This window comes from Camelina sativa, chromosome 19 (genome assembly GCF_030686135.1).
Source record: "Camelina sativa cultivar CO46 ecotype springtype chromosome 19, ASM3068613v1".
In the NCBI taxonomy this organism is placed as follows: Eukaryota; Viridiplantae; Streptophyta; class Magnoliopsida; order Brassicales; family Brassicaceae; genus Camelina; species Camelina sativa.
The window spans coordinates 6420138-6436192 of record NC_141898.1 but is presented as its reverse complement, the minus strand read 5'-3'; the positions used below and the strand labels follow the sequence as shown (position 1 = coordinate 6436192).

At 38.2% G+C, this 16055-nt stretch overlaps 3 protein-coding genes and 1 pseudogene across 9 annotated transcripts; 1 reads left to right on the top strand and 3 right to left on the bottom strand.

The window, feature by feature from the left end:
- Window positions 1–2541: 2541 nt before the first annotated feature.
- LOC104765208 (F-box protein At1g10895-like) lies at window positions 2542–3981 on the top strand. Its single transcript, XM_087501482.1, has 3 exons — window positions 2542–2738; window positions 3100–3153; window positions 3324–3981. The coding sequence occupies exons 2-3, from the start codon at window positions 3104–3106 to the stop codon at window positions 3853–3855; spliced, it is 582 nt and encodes a 193-aa protein (XP_087357608.1). The 5' UTR covers window positions 2542–2738; window positions 3100–3103; the 3' UTR covers window positions 3856–3981.
- Window positions 3982–4140: 159 nt separating this feature from the next.
- On the bottom strand, window positions 4141–5774 carry LOC104765207 (scarecrow-like protein 29 pseudogene; annotated as a pseudogene).
- An 800-nt stretch (window positions 5775–6574) lies between these two features.
- On the bottom strand, window positions 6575–8977 carry LOC104765206 (nuclear transcription factor Y subunit A-6). 2 transcript variants are annotated; one of them, XM_010488886.3, is made up of 6 exons: window positions 8691–8977; window positions 7843–8204; window positions 7654–7745; window positions 7470–7550; window positions 7199–7369; window positions 6575–7098 (listed from the first exon to the last, which is right to left on the bottom strand). In XM_010488886.3, the coding sequence occupies exons 2-6, from the start codon at window positions 8126–8128 to the stop codon at window positions 6853–6855; spliced, it is 876 nt and encodes a 291-aa protein (XP_010487188.2). In that variant the 5' UTR covers window positions 8129–8204; window positions 8691–8977; the 3' UTR covers window positions 6575–6852. The 2 variants fall into 2 exon arrangements, with proteins under 2 accessions (XP_010487188.2, XP_019096259.2); XM_019240714.2 differs by having other exon boundaries at window positions 8588–8858.
- A 1610-nt stretch (window positions 8978–10587) lies between these two features.
- Window positions 10588–15785, bottom strand: LOC104765205 (polyadenylate-binding protein-interacting protein 4). 6 transcript variants are annotated; one of them, XM_087500674.1, is made up of 16 exons: window positions 15336–15785; window positions 14591–14651; window positions 14361–14516; window positions 14134–14270; window positions 13815–14005; window positions 13249–13426; window positions 12963–13166; window positions 12683–12889; window positions 12509–12609; window positions 12359–12422; window positions 12216–12246; window positions 11592–11839; window positions 11347–11505; window positions 11180–11260; window positions 10971–11081; window positions 10588–10886 (listed from the first exon to the last, which is right to left on the bottom strand). In XM_087500674.1, exons 2-16 carry the CDS (start codon window positions 14637–14639, stop codon window positions 10854–10856), a joined length of 1950 nt encoding a protein of 649 aa, XP_087356800.1. In that variant the 5' UTR covers window positions 14640–14651; window positions 15336–15785; the 3' UTR covers window positions 10588–10853. The 6 variants fall into 6 exon arrangements, with proteins under 6 accessions (XP_087356800.1, XP_010487187.2, XP_087356802.1 ...); XM_010488885.2 differs by having other exon boundaries at window positions 14591–14660; window positions 15336–15641; XM_087500676.1 differs by having other exon boundaries at window positions 15355–15641.
- Window positions 15786–16055: the final 270 nt, after the last annotated feature.

Sequence of the window (16055 nt, the reverse complement as noted above, 5' to 3'; positions counted from 1 at the left end):
AGTAAAAATAGCTAATCACTAAAATTATTACGATTAATACACATCATATAACATAACACCATGGGCGACCAGTAAAAAGCCCAAACTCAACCGAACCTAAATTAAACAATCGAACACTAATTAAACAGCCGCCGTCACATGAATCTCCTTTCTCTTCCGGCCTCATCATCTGTCCACCGTTGATCAAAGCTTGAGGTCTTCAAATCACCACTCCAAGTCTAGCATATTCTTCCATGACTTTGTTCATTATGCAGGGAGGAAGCCTTAAGAAAGGATACGGACGCATCTCTGTCAATATTGGACCATGTCTTTGTTCATTATGCAGGGAGGAAGCCTTAAGAAAGGATACGGACGCATCTCTGTCAATATTGGAACAGTACTGTATTTTTTTTTTGATAAATATGTGAATTTCATTGAACTAATAGTTCGAGGAACTTACAAAAGCTGGATACAGAGGTTACTTCTTGCCAAAAAAAAACTAAAAACAAGGAGGAGACCAAAAGAGAGATATAATACTTCTAAACGAACTTTAACCACATCCGCATAGCGGACCTAAAGCACTTCCTATTCTTCTTCGCCAGGATAGCGTCTCTAATCTGCCTGTCAAGACCTTTGAATAAGATAGTAGTCTCAGTGGACATGGTGAGGTGGTGTCTGGTGTTACGTTCCCACCATAATGCGTAAACAACGGCTTGGGCCACTAGCCTTCGGAGGGAGCGTGTTGATGTTTTATCCTTCATGTCCAACCAGCTGGTGAATGCTTCCCAAGTGTGAAAGGAGAATGACCGGTATCCAAGTCTTCTAGTTACTTCCGACCAGAGTTCCTCGCTGACCTCACAGTGGAGGAATAGGTGATCACGGGTTTCCTGGTATCGACCACAGAGGCAGCAACTTGCGTCGATATGTGTGTCCCATCTAGCCAGTCTCGCTTTTGTAGGTAGCCTGTCCAGGTGCAGAAGCCACATCATGAACGCGTGTCTAGGAATTGCTCCCTTAAACCAAACCTGAGAAGTCCAGGGAAGGGGGTTCTCTCGCGGTCTGACCTCCTCCCAGGTCCTCTTTGTTGAGAACGTTCGAAGCTCGACCTGACCTGTCATCCAGAGGAAGCTATCTTGTTCCAACGCAAGTAGTGGGCTCTATATCGTAGTAAGGTACATATGGAGATCCAAAGCTTGATTTGAGCGAGCAGGCCTAAGGATCCATCCTGTTATCGAACAAGCGTGAGCCACTTTACCTTGCGGAGGGATTCCCATTTGATTCGGTCCGGAAGGACCAAGGTAGTCTATTAAAGGGCCAAAAGGCGTCCACCAATCGTACCAGAAATTTATCTGCTGACCGTTACCGAGCCTTGCCTTTAGGAAGCGTCTTGCAGTGTGTCTAAGGTTCAACAAGGCCTTCCAGGTCCATGAGGATTGTTTCTTTGCATCCATAGTACTGTATTGTTGCGCAACAAACGGATGACTCAACAGCTCTGCGGCGGTAGCCCTACATGACGGCTGCAAAGCCAAGCACCGCATGAAGAAGTCGTCTGCCACCGGAGATACAAGTATTGGAAGCCTCCACATGTAACAGTCTTTCATATTCAATGGACAACCTCCAAACATCTCAATAACCATACACCCTAGAGACCATATATCAACGGTCGAGGAGCCCATCACTCCATCCGGTCCAAGAGATTCTTGCGGCATGTACTGCTCCGTACCATGAAACAACGACTTAGAATCCGTACAAGGCTCTTTAGAGAAACCGAAATCAGCAAGCTTAAGATCACATGGCTCTCCAACAGTGGTGGAAGGGAAGACGTACGAGGACGTTGGCTGGCTTGAGGTCGCAGTGCACGTAGCCGTGTGAGTGAAGAGCCTCGAGTCCTTGTAGGATCATAAAAGCGGCACGTCCGATCATATTCTCAGGCATCGGCTTCCCACGAAACCGGGAGATCATATTGAAGAGAGTGCCTTTGGAGGCATACTCCATATAGATGTGACATCCTTCTTCTTCTGGTGGGGCGGATAAGTGAACAAAGGAGCTTAAGGGTTGGACGATGCGAGGATGGTTGCGGAAACGAAGCATGATCCTAACCTCTTTATGGTAATCCTTCAATTGACTGAACGAAGAAGATGACTTCTTTGCTTAGAGTCAGAAGTTTGAATCGCGTTGGAGAGAGACACACCTAAAGCTTCCTCTGCCAAGAACAGAGACATGCTTCATTGAAGACTCGACTACACGCAAAGGTTCTCTCATCATCCTATTCCTATTCATGGTAATTAACAGTACTCGATTTAAATCTAGATTATGTTTCAATCTCTGATTTTTCTTCTACTAATTGGACAGGTAAGAAAGCGAAACAATCAATGACACATCAGTATTTTAGTGAATTCTAGAACTGACACATCAGTTTTTTTTCTTCCAATTAAAACATTTTATTAATACACTTCATCCTATATTTTTAACACCTCAGCTTTGCAAATTAAAACAAAAACCAATTTTCTCAATAAATAAAATTATTGTTTTTGCCGAAGCATCTCTTTCCAGATGATTAACGACACTAAAAACATTCAATTGAGAGACAAATCACTCAAGAAACTTCCAAACTACGGGATTGGAGAAGATTTGATATTATGATATTGAAAAATATCAATATCTCTGGCTAGGGCAAGTCCACCTTCCATGAAAACTTGTGAAATCTTCAAGGCATGGTTCATAAAATTTTTCTGACCTCTAAGATTGTCCGATCAAGGGTAAGTAGATAGTTGATTTAAGGAAATTTATTTTGTAACTTGATATTTTCATCCAAAGACTTTCCGTAGAAGGTCGACTTTTTTTTACCTGGAAATCTAGAGAGATTGGGATTTAGAGAAATCACAAAGCATCTTACCGTCAAATGGTCAAAGTAGTCGTTTGGTATAATTAGATGAAACTTATTGCTCATATCCCTATTTTTATGTTCAGTAACTACCTCGATGTGACTGTAGGATCTTAAGATTACTTAACTTCATATATGTGTTGAAACTTAGAGCGAGAAAAATAGAGAAAGTTCAGACAAAGAAGTGAATTATTAACTTAGAGCTAATCAACAACGTCTTCTCTACCTTTGGCAAGCTTCATGCTTAATTTCACCAAATCTTCGACTGGTGGCACATCAACAATTTCCAGGTCTGACTCCACATAATTATCCATGTTTGTAAACAATTTTAATTCTTTTTAACTAATTAGTTATGTTATCATGACTTTACATGAAGAAATTGCATCGTTATGTGTTAGTTGGTTTTATGATTTTAATCTCTTTTGATCATATGAGATTATTGATTTTTTAAATGATGTAGTTTGCAATATGCTACAACAGACCTTCCAGTTTTTCTACTCTGTTTTGATTTCACAGCAGAGAGGTTTGGGTCTCGTCTTCCTCTGCCGTTTCACTCTCATGATGAAGAGACTGTGTCTCTATCTTGTGTCAGACAAGAGCAGCTCGCCGTGTTATATCAACACTATGACAGGTTCTTGGAGATTTGGATCACCACTAAGATTGAGCCTAGTGCCGTGTCTTGGAGCATGTTTTTAAAAGTGGATATGGGACCACTCACTGGCTTTAAGTTTGGTGTTGAAGCTGGGAGTTTCCTCATTGACGAGGACAAGAGAGTCGCCGTGGTTTTCGATCTTGACGGATATAAACAAACCGAGACTTGTCGCTACCAAACAGCTCACATCATTGGACAAGATGGAGGATACTTCAAGTCTGTGAATATCAGAGAAGCTCCCAATGTGGGAAAACCTGACAGATATGGACATACTTTCCGTAGATATTGTGTCCCACTTGTGTGCCCTTCTTATGTTCCAAGTTTAGTACAGTTAGATTAGTTTAATTTTTTGTTTCTTGCATCTCCTTTTACTTACATTCTTTCTTTTTATTTTTACTCTTCTTTCAAACATCATGTCCTTGTGAACATGGCTATTGCTGTTAGTCGATTACAAGTTTGAAACCAACTTTTTTGCCTCATCCTGTATTCTTATATGATCATTCAATAATGTTTAAGCTAGCTGGTGCAGGTTGTGATCATTTAAATAGTATTTTGGGATACACAAGGCTTTAGTTTGGAAGCTTTTACAGCGTAAAAGTAAGACAAACGTAAAACAGATGGCTAGCTACTTCCACAATGAACAAAAGGAAACTGCCTCTCCTTTCCATGTTAACCCGGCAAAGGTGTCTCCATCTTCCATTCTTATTTCCCAATTTTTGTCATATTTTCTCAGTAAAGATTTGGCTCCATCAATTGCATCTTCACCAAATGCTTCTGCGGCAAAACCAGCTTCTCTCATCCTCTCATACCATTTGTCTTTTCCTTCATCCATCTCTCCTGCATTCATCAACACCTTTGTTGCCTCTCCTTCAATTAGCTTCCTCTCTTCGCTATTCTCTTCTTTGAATCCTGAGCTTGTTGAATCCAGAAACTTCCACAGATACTCAAGTTTCCTGGAGAACGCTGCTGCAAAGTCCCCACTGGTATTGTCTTCTCCATTGTTCTCACAAAGAATTACTCCTTTTGGCCTTAATCTTCTCAGTGCCCTCAAAGCTTCGCTTCTCTCTTCAGGGATGCTATACTTCAGGTGATGCAGCCTAAACTGAGCACAGATTATCAAGGTCTCGTGAGGTGCGGTATCAATGAGTTGGAACTTGTCAATTACACTTATCTGGAGGTGAATCTTGAGAGACCGAGCAAAGCCAAGGAGTTGAGAATCATAACTGTAAGCTGACGGACCAACAGAGAAAGGTATGTCTGCGGTAAGATCAGATACAACGGTTATTCGAACATGAGGAGGAGGTCCTTCTGATCTGCAGCTCAGAGCCTCCAACAAAGTGGGCCATTGCATACCGTGAGAGACACCGATATCAAGAACATGCAGATCCTGTTTATCTATGGGCTCTTGTGCTAGAATTTGCAGGATTGCTGAGTTTGCCATGTTATTAGGCAAAGCAAACCATGGACTTACCTCATAGAACTTAAGCAAGGTCTTCTGAAACATCTTCACTTCTGCTGAAGCAAACGCAACAACGGGCGACGAGGATGATATTGATGGCAAAGAGGATGATGAAAGATGATGTTGCAGAGCGCGAAGACCAAAATCTGCAAGCCGACGATTAGCATCTCCAGAAGAAGAAGCAAGTTCAGAGAGAACACAAAGGTAGTGTTGAACCCTTGATGAGTTCCTTGACGTAATTGCCAAGGCACAAGGGTTAAGTAGTTGCTCTGCCCATCTCTCTTTCTTGTTACCATCTTTGCAGCTCTTCTCACTAGACTTGTTTGATTTTTTCTTCCTCCTTTCTGATCTTTTCACGTGTTGGGCCTCGATAACCTTTTCACTGCTCCTTTTCCTGGATTGATCGTTTGGTTGCTGAAGTTCAGGCAGAGCATCCAAATAAATGAATGGAGCTTCTGTTAAAACTTCCAGGTTAGTTGCTTCATAACCCACATATGCACTAAGATCTTGACTATAGCTTTGAATGAAACCATTTTCCGGGTCTTGAGTCTGATCCCATTCCCACGTTTGAGACCCATCAAACTCGTGGAGCAAAAAAGAATCATCGAATTTCTGGTAATGGGGATAAGGACACAGAATCCTCAAGCCAGCTTAGGACATGATCTAGAGTCTGGTTCGGTGGTTCTGTTTCTTCTAACGACATTGAATAGATGATGAAAAAGGTATAGTTTGTGACTAGGTGATATAGGTTAAGGTAAAAGATAAACAACAGTAACAGGAATAGAAAAGATACGGATGGAGAATTTCTAGATGAGATTTGAATATATATATTATGATGGCGTGTGGTCTTATATAGAGGAGTGTGTCGATAACTACATTAATGAGTAAACTACCTTTAGGAAAATGGTTATAAGGCTTGTGAAAGTATCATTTGAGTATTACAATTTGATTGGCATTCCACAAGTCAATTAGTCTCATCACATATTGCAATTTGGGACCATTGTTGTAGGTTGTACTATACTGAATATGTTGCATGTCAGAGATTATATAATGATATATTTTGGGTAGTACTATATCAAATTTGAGGGATTAAAGTATCAGATCTGTACAATGATGTTGTCATTAAGTAATAAACAAAACAAAAAGTAATAAACAAAAACAAAGCTTAATGTGGGGACATAATATGATGCATGCATAGAAGAGTCTGGTTTTATCTTCTTCTATCAATTTGGTCAGGTCTATAGGATAATATTTTTATTGTCATTAAAAAGTACTGGTTTGAATTTATAAACAATATTCATAACATTGTTGAAAGATTTAGAGAGATGTCCTGATCAAATATTGCTTCAAGCTGTACAACAAACTATTGTTTTGTGATGCCTTCATGCGTATTTGGTTGGTGAAGGAATGTTATCGTAACGATTTGGTTGGTTGTAGGAACTGAGAAATGATTGGAGGATATGTAAACGTCAAGACATAATATAACCTTAATAAAATGAGGCATAGACAAAGATGTTTTTGTTCCAACATGATTAAAATGACAGACATTTGACAAAGATGTTTTTTATGGTTTGGAAATAGACTAGAATAGGCAACAATATTGAGATGTAAAACCAAATAATTTATACATTACATAAAATCACAAATCCATGTGGATGCACACTTAATCGAAGTTTAAATCAAGTATAAACAATTCAGCAACAAGCACACTAGAAAAATGAAAAACAAGAAAAAGGAATGAAAACTGTTGAAAGATTTCAACTTCTTTTGCAGTAGAATGAAAGCAAACTTGAAAAACAGAAACTTTTATGGATCAATATATAGCCAAGGATGACTTCCCGTCATGATTCTCATCAACCACTTGCCAGAGTAAGAGTCTCACATGAGAACTGAGACATGGTGGTTTGATGGATAACCTGAGAACCCGTTTTGTTGGAACATGTCGTTGTTGTTCCCGGTTATGTCCTGTTGCCAGAACTTCCCCGGAGAGTTCTTGCAGACATGCGGTGAGCCCGAGAATGGAGGAGGTTTTGATTCTTGAAGCTTCTTTGTGTTGAGGAAACGCCCACCAGAGCCTCTAGCTCTCTTTAAGGCATGACGGTGGCGCGACTCGTGAAGGTATGGCTGCATAATTTTTCATACATAGAATTGGTCTTAGACATAATAGTTGAAACTTTTCTGTAGTTCTATTAATATCATAGTGGTGCAACAGAGATAAACATACTTTGCGGACTTTGATGAGCTTGTTCTGAGCTTCGAGCTTTGCACGGTGCTGTCTACGACGTAGAATGGCTTGGTACTGTTTAGCATTGACGTAAACTGGTTCGTTCTCTGGAATGTTGTGAGGCAAAAGCATTCTAGAAGGAACCAACCCTCCAATTTGAGGATGCTGCACCTGCAAAGATTTTAATAACAAATAATTCGTACGATCAAGAAAAGTTTTAAGTTCAGTGAACTGTGACAAGATGCAACAAGAACAATTGCATGTGTATTACCGTGTGTTGTGATACATACGGAAAAGACAAGAAACCATTAAAATGTGGCGTTTCAGTGCTGTGTAAAGGCCAAGAAGCCGCCTGAGAGCATATAGACATTAGAATCAATAAGTACCTAGCTTTAGACTCAGTCTCATGTACGACAAGATTTACACTAAGGTCAAAAGATGATAGACTAATTAACCTCAATAGGAAGAACCACTGAATGTTGTGAAACCTTGGACAAGATTGACTTGGAATGACTTCTAATACGATACTCCGGGTTTTCTTTGTAACCTGCATCAAAACAAGAAGCCATTCGATCAGCCAAAACTACTAACAGGCTAGCAGCTGACATAATGTGAACTCTTATTCAAGAAGTTGAAAAGTGGACCTGAGAGATGGGTAGCAATGTTGTGGCCATAACGAGTATTAGGTTCGCTTAAACTTGCAACTTCACTATATGACTCTCCTCCAGTGGACTGAGTTGAAGAAGAATCATGGTCCTGTAACTGAAAACCAGTTTGTTTCATCCGTGGGAAATGGGTAGACATCATCTCCATCGTCAAGCTTAAAGTGCTGTTGTCAGTCACGGAAGAAGATCCTTGGAGTTTTGAGTTAGTGAAGACAGAGTTGTCCCAAGAAGTTGCAGGATAAGGCAATGAACGAAACTCTTGCATTGTCTGAGACACTACTACAGTTTCAATAAGCTAATCTCCAGACCACAGTAGATCCATCAAGAGACAAAGAATACACCTAATAAACCAATCAAGTAACAAACAAGTCATGATAGATATTGCATTCACGTGGAGGAAGTAATCTCAAAACCATTCTTGATTCAAAAGAAAAAGAGCAACAAAACAACAGATCTAAAGAGCAGATCCGATAATCATACTAGAGATAAATAGCAAAGATTCAAACTTTGAGAATCAACGGCCTAACTAACAAATCAGATTAAAAAACAGATTTTTGATTAATCACTGAACATGCAATTCCACTAACTCAATCGACATAAGAGCCTACGAACTTGGGATGATCCAATGAAAAAGCGAGAAAAAAAACAGAACATACCTAAAAAAAAAAAAAAAAAAAAAAGAAACAAACAAACAAACAAACAAAAAGCATTCAGATTTTCTCACCAATCAACCCAAAAAAAGGAATTTTTATTTGTTGTTTTAGAACCCTCTCAAAGCAAAGCAGATTACAACAAGTTAGAGTCAAATAGAGAGCGACCAAACTTACCCAAAAATTAGAGAGAATCTATCTTATGGATTTTGGTGTGAAGATGGAGAGAGAGAGGGAGAAAATTAAAAAAGATCCATCCATCTATTTGAGATTATGCCATGTCTCCTTCCTCAAAACATGGCTTCTTTCTTCTTTTATCTCTCTCTCTCTCTCTAAATCAATTTCACTGTCTCTGCAAAATTTGGTATTTTATTATTATTGGCTATGGCTAAAAAAGCTTTTACCAATGTTTATGTTTCCCACTACTAAATTCACCATGAACAAACACTACCTTTTAAGCTGACACACTATTAGTTAACAGTACGATTATTTATTATTATTCGTTGTTTACATTATGAACCACTCCTTGTCTTCTTCCTTAATTTTTTTTCTATTTTACGTCCCTTAGTCAGTATAACTCATTTAGTCATTACGAAGTAAGTAATAATCAAATCAAAAAACACCTTTTTTTTTTTATCAACCAAAAAATTAGGAACAAAACATATGGAAGTGAGAATAATCATATTGATGTTGATGTTGTGTTAAAATGAAAATTAGTCACCTAATAACATTTGTTGTAAATATGTTTTTTGTTTTAAATAAATTCACAGCCGCCACATCGCTGTTCCTAAATCCACGCGCTTGGCGAGAGTGCGTGATATTCACGTCTGGTGTTTTTGGATGTTGAAACGGAACCACGCGTCACAACAACATTAGAGTAAGACTGTAGGACACACACTTCCTTCTTCTTTTTTAAACAAGTTTTTTTTGCCACACTTTTTGTTTATTTCTGCATGGATTTTTTTTTTTTTTAATCATTGAGTTTGTGAGTCTTTTGATAGATTTTAAAAGAGAACCAATACTGAAGAACACTAGATTTATTTTAAAAACGTTCAATTAGCTAATTAATTGACAAATTTTATCAATTATCACCAACCAAAAAAAAAAAAAAGAAGGTCACATATCAATAAAGTGGAATTTCTATCAATTGTCATTGAAAAAAATTAATGAGATGACAGCTATTAACTATTAATGGATTGGTAATAAAGCAAAAAAAAAAAAAAGTCTAGGTGAAATCAATAACCCTTTCAACAATCTATTTATTTAATTTAGTTATGTGGGGTTGGGTTTGATTAGGGTTAAGCTACTTATTATAAGTTATAATGTTACTTGACTTGATTTTAGTTTCTTTTCACGCCAAGGTAGGGGCCGGTAACCTGTATATGAAGAACATTCCCGAACACAACAAGCAAGGTATTGTATTTGAGAGTAGTAGTAGTATTCGTTAATTACCCTGTCCTTCTTTCGGTATCTTAGCGGATCACCATGAATTGAGTGGTTGGTTTCGTTAAAAGTTGTAAAAGAAAATAATAATTGAAAGCGTGATTAGCAATTGAAATTAAGTGAATTTATATAAGGGAGCTAGCAAAAATAAAAGATGAAGGCTGGTGAGCTGCAATCATAATTTCCATAAGTCGAATGCAGTTTGAAATATTCTTTGTAAGTTAGCGAGATTGGACAAATTATACCAAACAAATGACTCAACAGGAGATTCGATCCTCTTTTAACCTTAAACATATATATATATATATGTATATATTTGTTGCTCACCAATTCGTTTCAGCTACATCTCCACCCACATCTTCAAATTGATACTTTATTTTATGATAATAATCGCGAGACCCAACTATATTTACATAGCAACGTTTAACAACGTCTTGTTAAAGAAATTATACCCTACAGCTACAAGATACATACAAGGTTAACAAACATTATACTTTCCTTTTCTTTTCCTCTATTTTTTGGGATTTTAGAAAACCAAATCACCCAGAAAATTTGGGCTTTCATGCATGCATATCAAAGTCAACACGAAAAAAAAAATGATGATGACGAAGTGAAGAAGACACACGAGAGAAAAACCTAAACTCTATCTCCGATACAAAACAAAAATGCAGAGTAAACTCAGTACAGACTACAGATGGATCTTTTTCATTTTTCGTTTTTTTTTTCAGCACGAAATATCAAAACCAGATAAAGTGGAATCTAAAAAAAAAAAAAAAATGGTTTCAGTAATTGAACAAGGGAGAGAGAAGAAAGAAGAGCGTGAATAAAACTAGAGGGTTCGTTCACGTCCTCCCTTCACCCAAAAAAAAAAACAGCATCATCACCATCGGGTACTCATTACTCTCGTCCTTGATTATGATATTGCATGTCCTGTAAAACACACACAGAGATTTCAGTATCCGTAACTCTTTGACCATCAAAACAAAAAGGTAATAGATATTAGCAATTTTTAACCTGCTGGTAAGGAGGAGGAGGCTGCTGGTGCGTGTAATACACTGGCCTAGGCTGCTGCTGACCAGGTATCATTTGCTGATGCTGACCAGGCACCATTTGCTGCTGCGGGTACTACATCACAATCCCAACATCAATATTAGCCTTTTGATGTTTCCCTTTTTTTTTTTTGTTAATACCGATTCAGTAGGGTTTGTGTATTAGTGTCAAACCTGGGGTTGTCCGCCTGGATGATAATAGGCTTGAGGATGATACATCATCATCGGTGGTTGGTTGCCAGGATATGGCGGGACCTGCCAATTTTCACACGGTGAGTTGTATAAACATAATTCAGTTAGACTATACTAATATTAATATATACATGTCACAGGGAACTTACTCCGTAATTAACAGGCGGCATTCCAGGCATCTGCTGAACAGGAGCAACATGATTAGGACCAGGGTAGTAGAATGAGGGATCTGGGATTGGAGCTTGAGGTCTCGCAGCAGCTGGTTGTGCTGGTTTGAAACTCTTCGCGTTTGGATTGAATTTGAATTCCTGATCAGACCCAACGACCCATAATTAGTGAAGAAAAACAAACGGTAGTAACATTTCATCAAATTTGAACAAATCAAACAAAAAACCTTTGCATTCGGATTAAGTGTGGACTTTTCTGATGAGGTCATAGAACCAATTGATGAGCTTGGTGATAGCCCAGGACGACTTGATGTTGAAGGAACTGGGCGGCTTTCTGAACTTCTAGAAGCCGACTGCCCAAAAGAGCTTTCAGATATTGTTTGACCAGAACCTTGACTGACTTGACTTTCTCTCTCAGTAACAGCCTTCGACGCCGATGTTGCACCACCACCAATTTTTACACTTTCGTTGATATCTACATTCCACACAATACATATTTACATAATGCTCAAGTCTTACAACATGATTCCTAATTAGATGGAAGTATCATAACAGGTCACCATTCCTGTGTACAAATGAACATTTCTAAATTCCATTTAGCAACCTTAACAGAGTTCACCATGAATGCAATATTACTAATGCCACTAGATAGTCCATTGAGATAAACGTGATAATTAATCGTTGTGTCAGATCGAGAAAAAACTTGAATCATGCTTATAAAACGAAAGGTGATTCTACGTTTAGAACAACAAAACACGTTCAGACTTCCGTGGACACCAATTGTTCACACAGGCAAACAAGTTATAGTGGGTCAGATACAGAAAACAGCGTAAGAAGGAAGTAATGTATACCTCCATGGCCAGAAGTTGATTCCTCAGCTGACTGTGTTAATACAGAAGGAAACCAAATAACCAATGTTAAAAATAATAGAACAACAATGAAAGAACATATACAATCATGATAAACGGCATAATCAACTTGGCGTTGACATTACTCTGTTATTGTGTGAAACCTCTTGATCATTGTTGGTTCTTCTTCGCTCATCTAGCTGGCTCTCACTATTATTCAAGAGGAACTTCCAATGTGAGAAAATATTTTATATGATTTTTCAGATGCGTAGCTTATTAGCCAAAAGAAAATTGACCTGATACTGCTTCCTGCGGCAGGTAGATCTTTGGATTGCTGTTTAGAGGTCGAGCAGCTTTGATCTACATTTGTATTATCCCGCGAAGACTGACTGTCACCCTGAAAGAAAAAGAATGGCAATGTTACCAATCGTTCAGCTATAAACTACTATCAAAGAAGAACTCAGCCATACCCATGATTCTTGACAACCCTTCTTGCCACCAGAAAGTAGCTCCTGGGATTCAGAAATAGTTAAACTACCAAAAGTCATAATATCCAGCAGTACGTTGTCCTCCTCATCCAACCCACTATCATCTAATCCACGATCTTTGGATTGCTGTTTAGAGGTCGAGCAGCTTTGATCTAAATTTGTATTATCCCGCGAAGACTGACTGTCACCCTGAAAGAAAAAGAATGGCAATGTTACCAATCGTTCAGCTATAAACTACTATCAAAGAAGAACTCAGCCATACCCATGATTCTTCACAACCCTTCTTGCCACCAGAAAGTAGCTCCTGGGATTGAGAAATAGTTAAACTACCAAAAGTCATAATATCCAGCAGTACGTTGTCCTTCTCACTCAACCCACTATCATCTAATTCAGTAACTCGACGGACAGATGAGTATCTGGCTTCCTCGTCAAAATCAGATTTCACACTAAACTGAAGGCCCCTTTCCTGCAGGCAAGAATAATTAGAAATTTGATCGCATAACAGCAAAAACATAGGAATTCAAGTGCAAATAAAACCCCCTGATTACCTCTGCTACATGAAGATCTCGGGTAGTCTCACCCTCAATCTCGTTCGCAATCCTCCGGGCTTGCTCTTCCAACTCTTTACTCTGAGCCCCTCTCTCAAGTTTTGTGGTATAGAGTTCTTCGTCGAAAGTGCTCTTTACTCCAAACAGTGACTCATTCGCCTCAAACTGATTCCATTTCCTACAAGCAGAAACGAATCACCAGTTAAAAAAAAAGCCAGGTAACCACACAGAAAAGTTTACTCAAACATTATTCTTCCTACTCTTAGGAAATTCACCACTGGCTCTTCCTCACCAATACATATATAGGCTTTCACTAAATAATAGAATTCTAGCTCTACACATAGAAAGAGAATTGCTTTCCAAAAGGAATATCATAATCATAGTCTAAAATGCAAGCACAAGAATAATCTATTCATTCTCACTATCTCTCAACTAAATGTTCAGCTAAGGAACCATGCTCTGAAAATCTAGCTGACAAATTAGCATACTTAAGATTTGATGAATATAGGTTTGACAAGATTTTTAAATATATATATGAATGTGTGTGTGTGTGTGTGTGTGTATACCTATTCCAAGGGCTATCAAACACATTCTCCAAATCTGCACGCTGTGGAACACTCTCATCAGGTACCCAGGGTTTCAGCTGTCTTTCCCTATCAACATGATAAGACTGTGATATAGAAGAGTCTGTCAACAGCTCCCCCGGCTTCTCACTCTGAACTGCATTTGACATGCCATTCCAGGATACAGATAGATCCTAACATCAAAATCAATGATAAAAGGTAATGACAATGTCAAAACTCCAAGTAGTCTCCCTGCCATGTAACACATTGACATAAACTTAAACAATAAATAATTCCCCTTAGTTTACAAAAGCAAGCACACCTTAGCTACGACTTGCACAAGTTCATCTGCAGGAATAATGAATGTCTTGGACGGCGGCTTTCTGACAAACTCGGAACGGGATTTATGGCCTCGTAAAGTACCTTCTTTAATCAAGCATGCCATCTTTAGAATGATTCCTGGAAGTTTCAAGCAATTTCTAAGTTGCAATAAAAAGGTTGTGTCTTTCATGCTTTACAGGAAAAAAAAAAATTTATTCAGAGCCTCACCATAATCCTTCTCTACATCAGCAGCATGAAATATACCACTATACATCGATCCATTTTTTAGATGCACTTCCACAGGATGCCCGATCTTACATGTCGTGAGGTACACTAATCGATCATTTGAAAGCCTTTTTAAGCTTCCAGCTTCCCCATTGAATGCTGAATATATATTAACAAGCATGAGGACTCAGAAGGTGACGTTGCAGATAAATCACAGAATATGAACAGCTAACCTGGCTCCCCATTTGATGAATTTTCCGACTGAATAGGTTGGATACTCATTGCAGCCTCAGACTGTTCAAACTAACAAGGGGAAAAATATAGTTAGTCTGATAAAGGTAATTTACAAAAAAGAACTAATTGAAAGGGTAACGAGTCAGAAAGATTAAGTTCGTGTGAACCCTTGGAGGCATCAAATAGCCATTGTTAAATATCACAATAACGTAATTGCTACACTGAAGCGGAAACTAAAAATAGGAGGTTTCCACTGAAACCCTGATTACTACTATCTAAAGGTATAATACAAATATACAATCAGTGAAAAAATAAACATATAAACAACAACTTGGTTGGCTTCATGCATCAAACATGCCGATTAGTCTAGAGTGTCGATGAAACAAAACGGAAAGAAAACAGTGTTGATTTTAACGATTAAGCTACACGGAGATATTAACAACAAAAAGAGTTTCAGCACAAACCAATCTCATCTGCAATCAAGAAATGGAAACAAACTTATAGTGTTACAGCACAACCAGACGCGAAAAAAAGGAAGGCATTAAGGTGAATCAAAGATGCAATCAAGAAACGGGATCTCCAACGTATTTCGAGTTTGAACTACGTATTCCAGTTAATCAAACCCTAAATCAGCAACCTAAATCACCAAATTTCCCAAAATCTGCCTCGATAACGCGAAAGAACAAAGAAGCAACGAACAATAATAAAAATCCAGATAGAAGAATAAAAGAAGATGATCTTAACCTCAAAAAAAAAAGCTAACCCGATCAGAAACCAAACCGCTTCAGCACACCAATCAAAGAATGATCCTAAAAGGGGACGGACGAGCTCGATAGTTTCCAACGCAACAACGAGTTAGGGTTTCCAGATACAGCTAGGGGTTACGCGGAGAGAGTGAAGGTGAACGGATTCACCATGAATCAAAGAGCAAAAGATTAATCGAAGAGAATGATCCGGAGCTGAGCTTAACACTTCGATTTTGTGCAAGAAGCAAATTGATACGAAACAGATCGTTTGTGTAGAGTACGAATCACCTACAGGGAAGTGTACAGTAAACTTTATAACTTTGATTGGGCCTTAAATGGGCTTAACATGGGCTACCAACTGAATTTGGTCAACTTCAGAATGTCAACTTGTCTTTTCTGTAGTCTTTTTTGATCGATCACTTACCTTAGCCATTAAGAACGTACATCTGATTATATTTCTCTATTTATTAATATATGTATTACACAAAATCTTTATTAGTAAAAAAAAAAAGGAATCATTCTCGATCTTTTAACACGAATAAAACATAAAGGATCATCAATCAAGCCTTCAAAATCAGCAAGAATAAAGAGTTTTTTAAAAGGGAAGCATAACATGAAGCAAAAGGATACTTCAAATTTGAAATGAACTTTAAAAAAGTGCATGGTTTGCTTAATGATGGGGATAAGGTTAACTTGGCTTTCAAAATGGTGTTTAAAG